The sequence below is a fragment of the Colius striatus genome, chromosome 11 (genome assembly GCF_028858725.1).
Source record: "Colius striatus isolate bColStr4 chromosome 11, bColStr4.1.hap1, whole genome shotgun sequence".
NCBI classification, from domain to species: Eukaryota; Metazoa; Chordata; class Aves; order Coliiformes; family Coliidae; genus Colius; species Colius striatus.
The window spans coordinates 26,493,426-26,508,695 of record NC_084769.1 but is presented as its reverse complement, the minus strand read 5'-3'; the positions used below and the strand labels follow the sequence as shown (position 1 = coordinate 26,508,695).

The 15,270-nt window shown below is 35.0% G+C and overlaps 1 protein-coding gene across 5 annotated transcripts in view; it reads left to right on the top strand.

Moving 5' to 3' along the window:
* The window catches only part of CWC22 (CWC22 spliceosome associated protein homolog), a 49,073-nt gene that overhangs the window by 10,234 nt on the left and 23,569 nt on the right, over positions 1-15,270 (top strand). For all 5 annotated transcript variants that reach the window (XM_062004633.1, XM_062004635.1, XM_062004632.1 and 2 more), the window contains exons 13-17: positions 228-309; positions 1,480-1,540; positions 12,128-12,205; positions 13,306-13,458; positions 14,329-14,456. In XM_062004633.1, coding sequence (XP_061860617.1) covers positions 228-309; positions 1,480-1,540; positions 12,128-12,205; positions 13,306-13,458; positions 14,329-14,456 — 502 coding nt within the window. The remainder of the gene's footprint in view (positions 1-227; positions 310-1,479; positions 1,541-12,127; positions 12,206-13,305; positions 13,459-14,328; positions 14,457-15,270) is intronic.

Here is a 15,270-nt window from a genome sequence, read left to right as displayed (position 1 = left end):
CAAATTTTCATCACTTATGCTATTACCAAACTTTAAAAGAAGGAGTAGTAAATACCTTATGAATTAAGGTGTTCCCAGAATGGGTTTGGTTCAGAATACATATTTCTACACTTGCTCCAGGATGAAACAGAACTTTGCAGAACACTGTAACATAGGTCCTACACATAACAGAAGCAAAGAATTTTATTACATGTATCTGCCTTAAAAAGCATGTTTTTCTTTCCCAGGTCAGAAAGTTACTGTCCACGACAAAACAGAAATTAACCTGGTCTCCTTTCGTCGTACAATTTATCTTGCTATTCAGTCAAGGTAAGTAGTTCTTTTGACATTGGTGGATTGGAGTTAATCTTTTTTTTTTTTTTATGTGCAATTTAAGTAAAAGGCAGGAAAGTGTTCTTCATGTTCTTTATGTGATTGTATAAAGCAGACTAATCTGATAAATGAGTACTTAAATTATTAAGATAAATCCTGTTTGTTTCAAAATGTTTGAGTAGTATGCTGAGACTTTTCTACAGTAATCAAATGTTTCTGAGTAAACAGCAGGTTTATAGAGCACCTTAACAACTTCTGGAAAATAAAGTTTCCACTGTTTACGTAGACATGCTCCAGAGTTTCTCCCCTTCTGAGAGCATGGAGTTCTGTAGTGGGGTACATTTTAGGCCTATTACCATTTGCATTGCTTGAAAAATAAGTATACAGATACCACCCAAGTGTTTTGTCTTTTTATTCATCTTGAGAATGAATCCTCTTGCAGTACATGACACTTCTATTCAAAACATGGTGGTGTAACTCCTGCGTCACCTGGGTGAACGGAGAGATTTTTCTGTTGCATGCCACTCAATTCCATTGTTCAAAATAGGCATGGCCCACAGTATTCTGCAGGTCTGAACCTGCATGAGGAGTGAGATAATGTAGTCATGATATTGATCTTCAGGCATTTGAGTTAATACCATACTGAGATGTATGAAAGGCTCTTAGGTTTCCCAGAGTTATTCCTTCAATACTTTCTTACCATACTTAAGTTTGTCCATCATGTACTTGGGTGGAGGGAGGTACTTACTGGTAGCTGAAGGCTTTCCATGTATGAGAAAAGGAGTGCAAAGAGGAGAGTATGGTATGAATGGCTTTTGGAGCTTAGGTACAGTGTTCTTAGGAAGTGTAAAATGAGCTCACATGCTTGGGTTTTTTTAAGTTTTATAAAATGATACAATAGTAATACTGACTTGTCATCCTGTTTTCAGATTGTTTGCAAATGTAAGGACTTTGGATTAATTTTAAGATAGAAGCTCATGAAATACAAAATGTTTGTTAAAAAAAACCCACAGCCCAACAAAACAGTTTTCTGGATGTTGATGAGATACATTATTTCAAAACAGTTGGAATTTTTAGCACCAACGGTCAATAGAATTCTGAAATGTTTTTAGCATAGCATATACTGCACAGATAGTGAGGTGGTTTTTTTTTTTTCTGTTATTGCAGCTTAGACTTTGAAGAATGTGCTCACAAATTGCTGAAGATGGATTTTCCTGAAAGTCAGACGGTAAGACTGACTTCTTACTTTATTATTAACATTGTTAAGAAATAACCCTATGATAGTGTTTAGAAAACATACTCTTGTTCTGGACCCAGTTTGTATAGCAAGCACATGGATAAGAGTGGTTTCTTACAGCTGCTGTTCCTCAAAATGAGTCTTAGAACTTTTAGAGAAGATAAACTGACACACGTTTCCTAAAACATTTGTATGCAATTGCTCCTTTCTGTCAAGCAGTAGAAATGCTTGCTCATAGCCTGTTTGAAAAGGTTTGTTGATTGGACGGCTGAAAGATTTAACCTATAACAAAAGTAATGTAGCATCACAATGATAAAGTAAAGATAAAATATAAAATAAAAATCAAGTAGGTTTTCTTTCACCACTTTACTTGGTCTTTTTGAAATTTTACTTAATATTTGCAGCCAGGTTATTTTCCTTCACTTTCTGTGAATTCCTTGCCTGCTGCAGAAAATAACCAGACATATACAGATTAGATTAAGGTGTTACTTTTCATATAATTTATGGGGAGCTAATTAACTGAATATGTATCTTTTTATATTATATAGTCCTGTGAAGGGCTTTACTTCTGTCTGAACTTTGAGTGACTTGATATTTCCCCTTTCAATCACAAATTAAAAATACATGAATGCTACTGTATGCAAAAATAAATGTGCGAACATGTTTTGGGATTTTTTTCCCAATGCACTGCAAACCCAAAAATTGTTAGTCCTAATTTTGTAGGAAAGCTCTTAGAGCAACTCCCAGGTCTAGTTTTGAGACTCAATAAAGTATGGGTGAATGATATATGAAACTGTTGGGAATCAGCTAAGTATAATGCTAACTAATTTAATGCATAATACCTTTGTGACCAGCTGCACTATAATCTCTGAAATGTTTCCAATGGGTTTAATATCTCTTTGGAGAACAATTGGTTGGTGTAGACAAAAAAATATATCCTACTAGCTGTCTAGTCAACTCTCTAAACAGTATAACTTTGTTCCCTTAACAACTAGTTCCAACAAATTGTTTACTATCACTTTGTGCTTTGGAAAATGTGTAAAATATACTAAGCATCACAGGTTTTTCTGTTTATAGTTTAAAATGTACTCTAGTTTAAAAACTAGTACATTCATATTAATAAGAACTTATGTGTTTGAATATTATGGTTTGTTGTGCTTAGATAATTTATTTTGCTTAGTACAGCACACTAGTAAAAAAAAAAGGCATCTGAGATGATGTAGTTATGATTCAGCTATATTTGCTATGAATTAGATGCTTTTAAAATTAAGGCAGAGGTCTTATTTTTGGCATTCTGTGTGTTTGTACAAGTATGTATCTGTCTAAAGATCTAAATATAAGTTGTTAGCAACCTATGAGTCAGTACTAGTTGTAGAAACTACTAAAATTTAACATTTCAAACTGCCATAAAGCTGCATCTTCTTATCACAAGCTGTCTTCTTTGTGCTGATTTCTTATTTTATTTTCCCTAATAATCATTACTTTTCACCTCACTTTAATCAAAGGTGTGAGAGCTTTGACTTGCTCATTGTATAGACTTACAGATCCTAAGGAATTTTTATGGGGGCAAAAAGAAAAAAAGCAACAAAGGTTTCCTGATCAGTGTGAGACCAGAAAGAACAGCCATTACAAACAACAAAAAGGGTTCAAGTCTGATCATGTGGGTAAAAAACCGAATGCACTCAACAGGAAATTTGTGATTGAATTCTAAACAAGGAAAATCATCTTTTATTCTTTCAAGTTACTATCTTCTGATTGAAGCCTTTGAATTGATTACCACTGCCTCAGTTATCAAAGGAAACCACAGTAGTATTTTTTTAACCATAAAGCCATTTTCTGATGTGTTTTAGTGACAGCTTCAGCAGCTTGTACTTCAGGTGTTGTATCTTTATAATTTCTTTGCACCTTATGATAAGTTGTAACTAATCTTGAGAAATTCCTGAAATGTTTGCTGAACTCTTGAGTGAATAGTTGTAAGAATATTGCAATTTAGATAGAGTGTAGGAGAGGTGTTAGTGCCATGGTTGGTTGTTTCTTACAGTGTAAGTGAGAGCTCTTTCTCTATGCATGGCAGTTATGAAAAACAGGTACTAGAGTGTTTTACTGAGGTATTGTTACTGCAGTTTCTCCTTAAAAAATGAAGTGAAACTTCAAATTCTCACTGCAAAATTTTCGTTCAAATAAAGTCTAATTTTAACTTTTTTTTTCTTCTGGGAGGTTTGCTTAAAATAATATTTCTTTAATTCTATCACTGCAAAACCTGTGGAAAACAATCTTACAGTGAATTTTCAATTAAATACAATCTAAAACCTGATAGGAGTAATCAAAACCTCAAGACAGACATGAATGACAAGTTAAGACTATATTAGTCTCAAAAAACTTTCTTGCAAGTTAATTGTTCGGAAAATCCATATGTGCAGAGATTTTTGGCATGACTTAACGCTCCTGACTGAGTTGAGGAATATATTTAGCAGTTTTTATCAGTGGTTGAATTATCAGATTATCGTGACACATTAGCTGCTGTGCAACACAAGTGTATTTCTATGCTTAATACCAGTAAAGGATCTGTCGCAGAGCTCTGACTCGCAGAAAGAGGATTAAGGTTGGAATGGATAATCTACAGAATAGAACAACATAATACCGCTTTTTGGCATTGCAGTTTAGTACTGGGTGCTGAGGGGAATGTCAGCAGACATAAGTGTCTTCAGCATCAAAGGGCCTTTCTTTAGTAATTAAAAATAAAGTCTTCTAAAATGTATTATTCTCCATTTTGTTAATCTTTGATAGATACAAGGAATGTGGGGTTTATTTTCTGTTTTTCTTTTGTAACTTTTCAGTTTTCTTCTGATATTCTTTTTTTTGGCACATAATATTTGCCTCAAATGAGCAGGAGTGTTACTGCTATGTGGTTTTACATTATCTGTTTAATATAAATGTCTGGAAGGCATTTCAGATCTCTTTGGCACAGATTTTTCTTCCTCATTCTTTTTGATACTGTCTTCTATATTACAGATTTTGAAGATCCCCATCCCATGCATGTTTTATAGATACACAGTGGTAGAACAAGAATGTGACTTTAAAAAGAAAGTGGTAACTTTTCTCAGTTCTGCTTTAACATTTTTTCCTAAGTCTACTACTAAAAGCCCCTTCAAATTGATTTTGTTGTTTCTGTTACTCTGGTTGTTATGATTTCAGAAGATTAAATGGTCTCTCTGTCTTCTGACTTCTCATTATCCCCCCCCCTCCCCCCCTTTTTTGATTCTGACCTTTTTTCTGAATTGTTATCTAGGTTTTTGAAAACTCTAAATTTTACTACTTTTGCCATCTCTTTTCCTGATATCCATCCCTAGTTGAGGAGTAGGTTCCAAGTGAACTCCCTGGTATGCCTCTGCTTCCTTTATTCGAGGTCTGTGATTGTTGTTACTGTAACTCAGATATGAAGACAGTTGTTTGCTTATCATGCATCGAGACTAGTTGTGCCCTCGTACTCTTCTGTGTTGTTTCTTAAGCTTTAATGAAGTAATTTATTGATTTTTGTTGGTTTGACTCACTTTGGTATCTTAGCTCTGCTCTTCTGCATTAGACAGTAGTATTTAACTGTCATATAGTCAGAATTTAGTTCTCGTGTTATTTTTTTTTTTTAAGGACAAAAATGCAAATAATGGAAATTCTTCCTTCTTGCAGTGAACTTAATAGGAGTAAGCTTGCTTTTCTTGGTGTTAATTAGACTCAAATGAAGCCTGCGGATCTGAAGTTTAAAAGCTTTTATTCTGTACCACAGCCTGTGAGAAACTGCTCTAAACAAGCCCTAGAGTTGCTTATTTGGGCATATGTTCAGACTTGGCAGAGCACAGTATTTCTCCTTTTAAAAAAATACTGTTGTTGCCTGTTAAAGATGCATTAATCCCATGCATTACCAAGGAAGAAAATATAAATAAAACTGTGGTTAGAGGTATTACCAGTTGTTTTGGCTTATGAACTATGAGGAAGTCAAACAAGCCTAACTAAAATGTCAGAAATAGACTTTTAATTTTATGTTATCCCTTAACAGTTTTTTGTTGCCTTTGTTCTTGGAGGGGTGCATCTCAGTTTCTGATTTTTTAGCTGAAAAAGGAGTTGAGAATCCTCACAGTAATACAAGTCTAGACAGGAGTGACAACTACTTACCTAGAAAATTGATCCTTCTATATGAAAACATGTATGATGAATATAGATTTATTTTTTTTAAAAATGACGCTGCCAATAGAATACTACATTTTAAAATGTTCTTGGCATCAACTGAGTTGAGAGCAGAAAGGGGAATGTCTTACCTTGTTGTTCAGTTTCCTTCAAGGAGGGGGTTCGGATGATCAACTGAAAAAACCAACCAACCATACATTGTCCTGCTGTTTGAAAATTTGCATAAAACAGATTGGGTTTTAGGATTTTATTCCTTTTTTACAGTTGTGATGAGACCTGAACTTGTATACAGAAATGCTTGCAAGTTTTCTGAAGTAAATCAGAGCATTTCCTCGAAGAGTATCTGCTCCTCAAGGCAGTTATCCCAGACAAAATAACGGATCACTGGATATTTTTTTTTTCTACTTGAAGAGTTACTGCAGATACAGCCTTCTTGAAAGAATTTTGCATACATATGACACGTTTTCATTTTTACAGGATGGTGTCACACTTGCTCAAACAGTGCTAGTTGGAGGGGTGGGGTTGTCAATGTCTCTTGTGCTATTTATGCCTTGAGTCTAGAAGATAACAGAAGTACTTATTTTGGCTTGACATTTAGTGAGAATGTAGTCCAGGAAACTGATATAAAGTCAAATGGTCTAAAGCTAACAATTATTTTCTGATTAAGTTGATGACTTCTTAAATTCATTGGTTTCCTTTGTTATTGTACGACATTGCAGCTAGTAGGTTCAGCAACTGCATCATGAGCTCATAGTCTTCCACTGCCTGTAAAAGGTGATCATCCTCAAGTAGATTTCCTGTCTTTTGAAGCAGGACTTTTTGTGGGCCTAAGATGTTGAATGAATCTGAATTTTCATAGTTTATCAATTAAAAAAAAAAGGATACATAGCAGTACTCTGATATTGAGGTTCAAAGTACATTTAATTGAAGTCCTGTAATTCCATAGTTAACTTCCTTTATTTCCCTGCTTCTTTCTTGATGCTAAGGTACACGTCTAATGACATGGATACACCTAAGTTTCTGAACCATATACTATTTTAGCCTGGGCTATCATAGCATTTAGTTTAGATTCTTCATAAAATTTAATTTGGCTTCTTTTAAAATACATTGCCTTAAATCAGCAAACTCCATCAAAATGAGAATAATTTTATTCTCAAACTACTCATCTGAGCATTTGCCCAGCTCAAGGCATTAGTTACCTCAGTTTCCACATGTCTTAGAATGAAAAGTAACAGTAAAATAGGGATTGTAGTATATATTATATAAATATAAATGTAATTAATATATCATTTTTTAAAAATTCTGATTCTTTAAGACATGAATGTGTTTTTCACACACATACAAGCCTCAGAAGACTACAGCATCAAAAAAGCCTACAACGCTGCTTCTGAACATTCTATAGTTAGGATATAAAATTTGGATGGGCAAGGTCTTGCTTCTTCAGTGGTTTTATGTAACATACACCACTATTGAAGTCAGTGTATTCCCTGAAGAATATCAGGAAATGCACATACAGGTGCAGAATCTGGACACTGAGTGAAAAATTAAAAGCCCCATTAGTGGAATCTGTTTACTCTCTTTCTTTCCCTCTAGTTAATGCAGATTAAATATTTAAAAGTCAAAACAGTTTCTAACATAACCTAACTGACTGCTGACAAGAACGTTAATCAAACTTCGAGTCCAAACAGCTATCTTGAATTATGCTTCAAGAAGAACTGATTATTTTCCACCATTATTACAGAATCACAGAATGGCAGAGGTTGGAAGGGACCTATAGAAAACATCCAGTCCTACCTCCTTGCCAAAGTTGATTCACCTCAGTCAGGCACACAAGAGCACGTCCAGACAAGCTTCAAAAACCTCCAGAGAAGGTGATTCTACAGCCTCTCTGGGGACCCTCACACTCACAGTAAAAAAAGATTTTCCTTAAGTGGCACATCCAGTTTGTGCCCGTTACCCCTTGTCCTGTCACTGAGCACTGTGATGGGGTGAGTCCCATCCTCTTGACACCTACCTTTTAGGTATTTATAAATATCAATAAGGTCTCTCCTCAGTCTTCTCGAGGCAAAATAGCCCAGGTTCTGCAGCCTTTCCTCCTGTCCCCTGATTATCTTTGTAGACCTCAGCTGGACTCTTTTCAGAAGTTCTCTATCGGTCTTTAACTGGCAATCCTGGAACTGAACACAGGACTCCAGATGAGGCCTCACCAGGGCAGAGGAGAGGGGTAGCAGAACCTCCCTTGACCTGCTGGCCATACTCTTCTTGATGCATCCCAGAATGCCATTGGCCTTCTTGGCTACAAGGGCACAGTGCTGGCTCATGCTTAGTTTGTTATCAACCAAGACTCCCAGGTCTTTCTCCACAGAGCTGCTCTCAAGCAGATCAATCTCCAGCCTGTACTGGTGCATGGGGTTGTTCCTGTTGATGTCTACGAAGACATATAAAAGTATGCTGTGTAACAGGTATTTACTAGAGTTCTGGTTAGACTTTGATCTTCCAAAAATCTCTGTATGCGTTTAACCTAAGGAGATAGAGTTGCTCAAATGACCTCAGTAGCATTATTTAATTTTCAGTTTTTCCATGCGTAACCTTCAGGTGGAAGGGAAGTAGATACTGTGAGGTTTTCATATGTTATTTCACCAGTTTTCTGTGTGATACAGACTTGTAGCAACATGATTAAAAATATGTCTATACTTATATCCAGTTAATGATTCCTGTGTAAAATTTTGTAGATCTCATTTGTGTGGGATTTTTGATAGCCATATTTAGCTTGTAAATAGAGGGTCCAAAAGCTGAGAAATACCATTAGCTGCCCAAACACAGGATGGACCTATAGACAATATAGTACCTGCCAAAAGCATTGCATGTAGTTTACCAAGAGGCCTTGGCTCTAAGTGATAATTTGATGAATAAAGAAGAGGAAGAGTAGAAGTACTGGCAAAAATAGGCACATGTAATGGTTACATACTTTAAAATATTCAGCAGTAGGAAAAGCTTCAAGGTAGTAAGTGGAAGTCACACTTAGCTGAAATAAAAGAGGGAAAAGGGAAAACGTAGCATCTGTAAAAGCAATGCAAATGGATAAAATGCAAGGCACTAATTTCACATAATTCCAATTTCTTGTAAATTTAAAACAACTTATGTCCTTTCCTAGATTTACTTCTAGCAAATCAGTTCCTGTAATTCCTTGTAATGTCATAGAAACCAAGTGCTGGCATTGATAGCTTTACATTTTAAGAAGTTACATAAGCTTATTGAATGGGGGGTGTCTCATGATTGCTTCAGCTTGTGTTTGCGTGGAACAGAGTTATGTGGCTGACAAGGGAGAGGAGGTGGAAACTGCTTCACTTGCAGCTATGATGGGGAGACAGAGACCCCCTTCTGAAGGCAGCCTGTGGGGCAGCTCTGAAATGGCAGTCTTAGCTAAGAGCAAATCTTAAAAGAAATAGTGAAAAGCAAAGGAAGAAATGGAAGAAAAAAAAATGTAACGGGAACCCATGATCAGAAGGGAGTGAGAAAGCCTTTGTGTGAAGCTTAGGGACTATAGAGTGGGCAGGGTGTGCTTGTTTTTAAAAATGGTAAAGCTGAGGAAAAAGTCCAATTTTTCACTCTTTTCCTAGTTTATCCTTTAGCAAATGTAAATGTATGATGATGCTTGCTACATTAGGTTGAGGCACAGCCCATCTAGACCATTATCCTGTTTGGGTGGGAGCTAGTTGGAAATATTTAGGGAAAACTGTAGAAAACACGTTTACAGGGAGCTTCCTCCTTATCTTGTCTCAGCATTTGTGGGAAGTACCTTTTTTCCATGATACAATAATGAATTAAAGATCTTCACAAAAGATCATTCACCCTCTGTATGGGATGTTAGATATTTTCAAAGCATTTTACTTTACAATTGATTAGCTATGCATACTTTCTTAACTAAGATAAATAGTGACTTGTTGAGTATTGTATGAAAACTTTTGAACGAGACAGGACATGCAATTTTTACAGGATATGTAAAACAAATGCATTGCCCTCTTCAAGTGATGCCATAAACAGCAGCAAAAGTGTTGTCATTGGGAGTATGGAAATGAGTTAACTAACCTTTAGAAACTATAAATGAAGGTAGACTTGCTATGTGAACTTGTTACATCTCTCAAAAAAATAATTAAATCATTTCGAGGTTTGTTAGTTTTTAATCTGTAAGACAGCTACTCCAGACCTAGCCTCCCATTGTTTAGATAATAGTAGCAAAAATGTCTTTGTGGGCAAATCTATTTTCATGCAAGTGGTTATTCAAAATACCCTCCTAGAAATCATTGTAATATTTAATTAAAATGTTAAAATATTTAATTACTATAAACCACAGGGGTTACTAGTGTTGTAATTGCATTTAAGATGAGGAAGAAAAGTAATTTGTTTTTCAAGTCTTGCTGATGTTATTAAAAGTGGCATCAGCACTTTACCCTTTTTATTATTCAAAAACTGATTAACTGCAGCATTACTGTAAAACAGGGTAATATAAAAAGTTAATATGCGTTTTAATACATCACACTAACACAGCATGACAGTATTGAAAGGAATGTCTTTAAACACATCTGTAAGTTGTTTTTACTGCCTCATTCAGTGGGGATATTTTTTCTTGTTCAGCACTGTTGGGTTTTTTGTATGTTTTGAGCTTTTATGATGGGCAAAATGTTTCTTTTCAGAATACATGCTTGGAAGAATGGCAAAAGTGGGAGAAATAAAATCTGATATGTTACAGAAAGCTGGTGTAATATGTAACAAGGACAAAATGCACGAAATATCCAATGTTTTGTATGGCAGTGTTGTTATTAGCTTAAAGGTAAATTAAACTAATCATGAAAGATACATTACTGACATCCAGAAACCTCCTGGGGAATGCCATAAATGGGTTTATGCTATGGAGTTGCTCTTATGAAAAAAAATAAAAATAAAGTTAATGGGGAGAAAGCTACAGTTCTATTTAAGTGCCATGTATTTCATGGTTCTCAGTTTATATAAAAATGATTGCTTTGTTTGTCTTAATTAATGTTTTTAAATCTGCCAGAAACCATTTCATAGCTATATTGCAGTCTGTAACTTGCATAGTAGGTCAGAGGAATAAGTTTATTTTTAAACTCCTATATGCCTGTTTGCCTGGACCACTGCTCTCTGCCAGTCAAGGGCTCTGGTCCTAGAGGTGAAATACAAAGCAGAATGCACCCCTGTGTGTTTCCCTCTGGTTCTTGTTTTGATGAGTGTGAAAGGAGAAGGTAGCTGCCAGGGGATGATCTGATAACGACCTTGGAGTTGTGGTGTTGGACATCAAGGAGACAGACAACCTGTATTCCAAACACACAGGGACTAGCTGCTCTAGGTAGTTGGTATCAATGGAAGAACCTGATCTGCAGGACTACTGTAGCTGTTACTTATATCCATGTCCACCATGGAGATGAAAAAAATGAGTCTGTCAGTGAAGAGGGATACACAAAAAGTTTTTAGGAGGCTAATCTAGCTAGGCTGCCTCTGCTCCTTCGTAGCCAAGGAGGAGATGCTCTTCTAGAGGGTGATTCACAACATCAGGCTAAAACAGCGTTTTGGGAAACTTCCTCTCACTGTCCTGGTTATATAGGAAGTCCAGCCATTATCCACCTGCCTCCCAAGATCAAGTTTAGTCTTTCTGAACGTCACTCTTGGACCACTCTGGTGAAGCAGTAGCATTGAAGCACTGCCTTCTGCATGCTTAAGCTAAGCAGAGCTTGTCATAAACCTTATGGCTGATTAGTATCAGTATATACCAAAACATTTCTGATATTAGAAATATGCCGTGAAACATGCACATTATGTTTGAGTTTCAAGATGGCTTATCTGTAAGCCATTTTAGTGCTTGGAGACTGTGAAGAGTATTCTTTTTCTATAAATGTAGGGATTGGTGCTATTTAAAAACAAAACAAAAAATGAAACCACAAAACAAAACTACAGCAAAACCAAAAAAAAAAGCACCCTGACAACCAAAACCACAAGAAAAATCCTCAACATTTTCTCTTTTTATCTTACGCTTCTTCTTGCACTGTGGTGAAGTCAGTTTGTAGATTAGTTTTGACCTCTTTTGGCTAAATATGCAGCATGTTATAATATAAAATAAGCTTAAGCTTATTTTAGCTTAAGCAGCAGAAGAAACTTGAATGGCAAAAGTTCATGTCCCAGATAGCTTCTAAAACATGAGAAATTCGGAAAGCTACTGAGGTTGCCAGTTAAGTTTTATGTAAATATTCTTGTGTCACTCTTACCTGGATGTGGGCTTCAACACAAGACTCCCTTCAATATTTTGATGCTTAGTAATGGTGATTTTTTTTTTTTTTTTCTGCTACAATGAATTTACCTAGAGAATTTTTTTTGTTCCTAAACCAGAAAGAACTCTGCAATATGATACTTGACTGCTGTGCTCAGCAGAGAACATATGAGAAATTCTTTGGGTTACTGGCAGGGGTGAGTTCTGTTTTCAGATTTTATACTTTATGGTAGATAATTTCATCTGTGTACTCTGTTTTTTGTGTGTCATATAAGTTTTAATGGATAAATAAAACTAATAGTCTTTTTATGTCTCTGGAAATGGTTATATTAGTTGATTGGTTGTAGTAGTGGATTGAAGTAACATTTTGATTGTAATGAGCATAGTGAATGCAGAATTTTCTCATTTTCTCTTATATTGTTGCTTTTTTGCAACACTCTTATTGTGGTAGAACAATAAATCAGTGGCAAAGGAATGGTACTAAAAAGAGGTAAAAGTATTATGAGTTACTGGAAAATATCCTTTTTACAGAGCTGAAGATTAATTTTGGAGACTCTTGTTTTCTACCACTTTGTTCAAAGCTGCTTAGTAGGTTTTATTTAGAGTAGTATGTTTTGTTTAGATCACAAGACTGAATACTTTCTGTCCTAAGCTTGTAGGTAGTTTATTTGTTTTTCAGTAAGAAGATTGTTCTTTGTGGTTTTTTTGTAACTAATTGCTAATTTAGTTGCAGTTATTTCTTAGTTAAGTTTTCCCTATGATACTGACAGTTATCACTAATTAAAATATTTGTCTTCTCAGGGGAGTACATTTTTTTCTATTTGTATTTTTAATGCAGGATTGGAGGAACTACTTCAGCTGACAGTCAGTTACAAAGCACTAACAAAACCCGTGTACATGTTCAGCAGAATATAAATGTTAATTTCCATGTCCTTTGGAACAGTTATGACCTCTGTTCCCTGCTGCCTCTCTACTTTTAAGTAGTTGTTCCGTGATGTCATGAAAAAACTTACATTTCTTGTGGTTAGGTCAGGTGAAAATACTGAATGTACCGAAGTAAAAGAAATTTGCTGTAGTTCAAAATTGATAATTACTACTTTGCAATTCAAATGAGTTTCTTGTTCTGACAAACTGCTGAAACGAATAAAATGTATCCATTTTATGGTATTCTCTTTCAAGGATTACTTTAAAGGAAAATCTTGCAGTAAATATTTGCACTATTAGGTCATTTACATGTAGGTCATTTGCATGTTTAATATTTTAATCTGGCTGTTTAAATTGCACAATCTTGTCTCAGCGTTTCTGCATGTTAAAAAAAGAATATATGGAATCCTTTGAAGTTATTTTCAAAGAACAATATGATACCATTCATCGTTTGGAAACGAACAAATTGAGGAATGTTGCCAAAATGTTTGCTCATCTGCTGTACACGGATTCAATTCCCTGGAGTGTAAGTGAATAAGGCTGCTCTCCTAAATCTCTCTTTCAGTAATTAATCTCCACTATTTAGAAATAATATGCAATACATTAGTTTTAGTATTTATTCTGCAATGTGGAGCTACTTGTGTTTGTAACAAGATGGATTATTTTAAGTATCTTCTGAGACACTTTTAAATGTCTATGTTGCTCCATCTCCTCTTTCTGTCCCCTATGCATCATCATCCTCTCTCCTCCGTTCTTAACTAGTTGATTTAAGCTGTTACTTTATGGACCTCAACTGTAATTAGTTGATTAATATGTACTTTCTTAGAGTTTTGAACTTTTAGTTCTGTTAATTATATTACTGATTATCTCTAAAAAGAAAAACAGGCCGAAGAAATCTTTAAAAATATCTCTATGTATTAAATTAAAAGTTTTATAGAATTACAAGAAATTTTGAAAAAGTCTTGCATTCTGAGATACAGTCGTATAACATGAAGAAATAAATATCAAGGTAACTTCTTTTGATGCTGTTTTAGTCTAGTTTCACAGCCTAGTCTAATTGTCATTCTTCAGGCATACAGAAGCCAGTACAGATATTTCACTTCCTAAGTCCTGTATTTTTAACTTCCCAGAAGTTCACACACTCGATTTTCTGTCATGGAGTTTTCCTAAATAAAATAAATACTTAAAGAATTACTAGGATTAATATGATCAGAAACTCTTCCCAGGAGGTAGAATATGGAAGAAAGTCTGGACTAGAAATTATTAGGGTTTGCGTACTAGGGATGAGAGAGGGCACAATTTAGTCTTTATTAGTCATTTCAGGAGGACAAAGTTTTAAGATAATTAAAAGAAAATATGTTTAAACTTAATTTTTTTGTTTTGTAAATGTTTTAAGGTCCTTCAATGTATAATACTGAGTGAAGAAACTACCACATCCTCCAGTAGAATTTTTGTCAAAATATTCTTTCAAGAACTCAGTGAATATATGGGACTTCCTAATCTAAATGCCAGATTAAAAGATGAGTAAGTTGAAATTGTAGTTTTTAAACTGTAAATTCTATTAGTTTCTCTGGAAAAGCATAGATAAGAACGCTCTTTTCAAGTTCAACACAGTTCTGTAGCTTCAGTAATTCAACAGTAATGATGTAAATACAGATTTAGTCATTGCAAGGTGTCCATTAAGCTGAGCATGTTTCCATCAATTTGGGTTTGAGTATGTGTGAGACTGTTTCCAAGATATATCTTGGATTTTTTTTACCCAATAATATTCAGCTTGTGTAAGAATATTCCAAATGCAAATTATTTTTACATATTGTCAGCTGTGTAGTTATATAACAAGTGTCATTGTCACTTCTTTTTCTGACAAAACATAAAAGCAACATGCAAGTATTAATAATTATTTTTCTGAGATTAGTAGCATCTCCTTCAGGATAGTGTAAATAATGCAGTCTTTTAAACCTGCATGTGATTTGATTGCATTGCATTCTGGTGATGTTCTTTTGAGTTGCTTGAGCTATTTCCTGAGAGTTGGAATTTCATCTGTGTGTGACAAAGAATTTAGGAGATGGTTTAGCTACTGTAAACTTAAACTTCAAACTGTACTTAGGGCTCTATTTGATGGAATTTCAGCATAGGTACCTAGGTATGACTGTGAAACCAGAAATTAAGAATTACAGTGTCAGAGAAATATTCCCTTGCACATATGTATTTGTTATCTGGAGCAAGATGTGAAAGGAATATTATAAAACATAAATAAAAATTAGATTTAGTATCTCTTCAGGCTGAGTTCTTTTCCTAACAGCAAAGAGGAAATTAAGCATAAACTTGGTCAACAAGC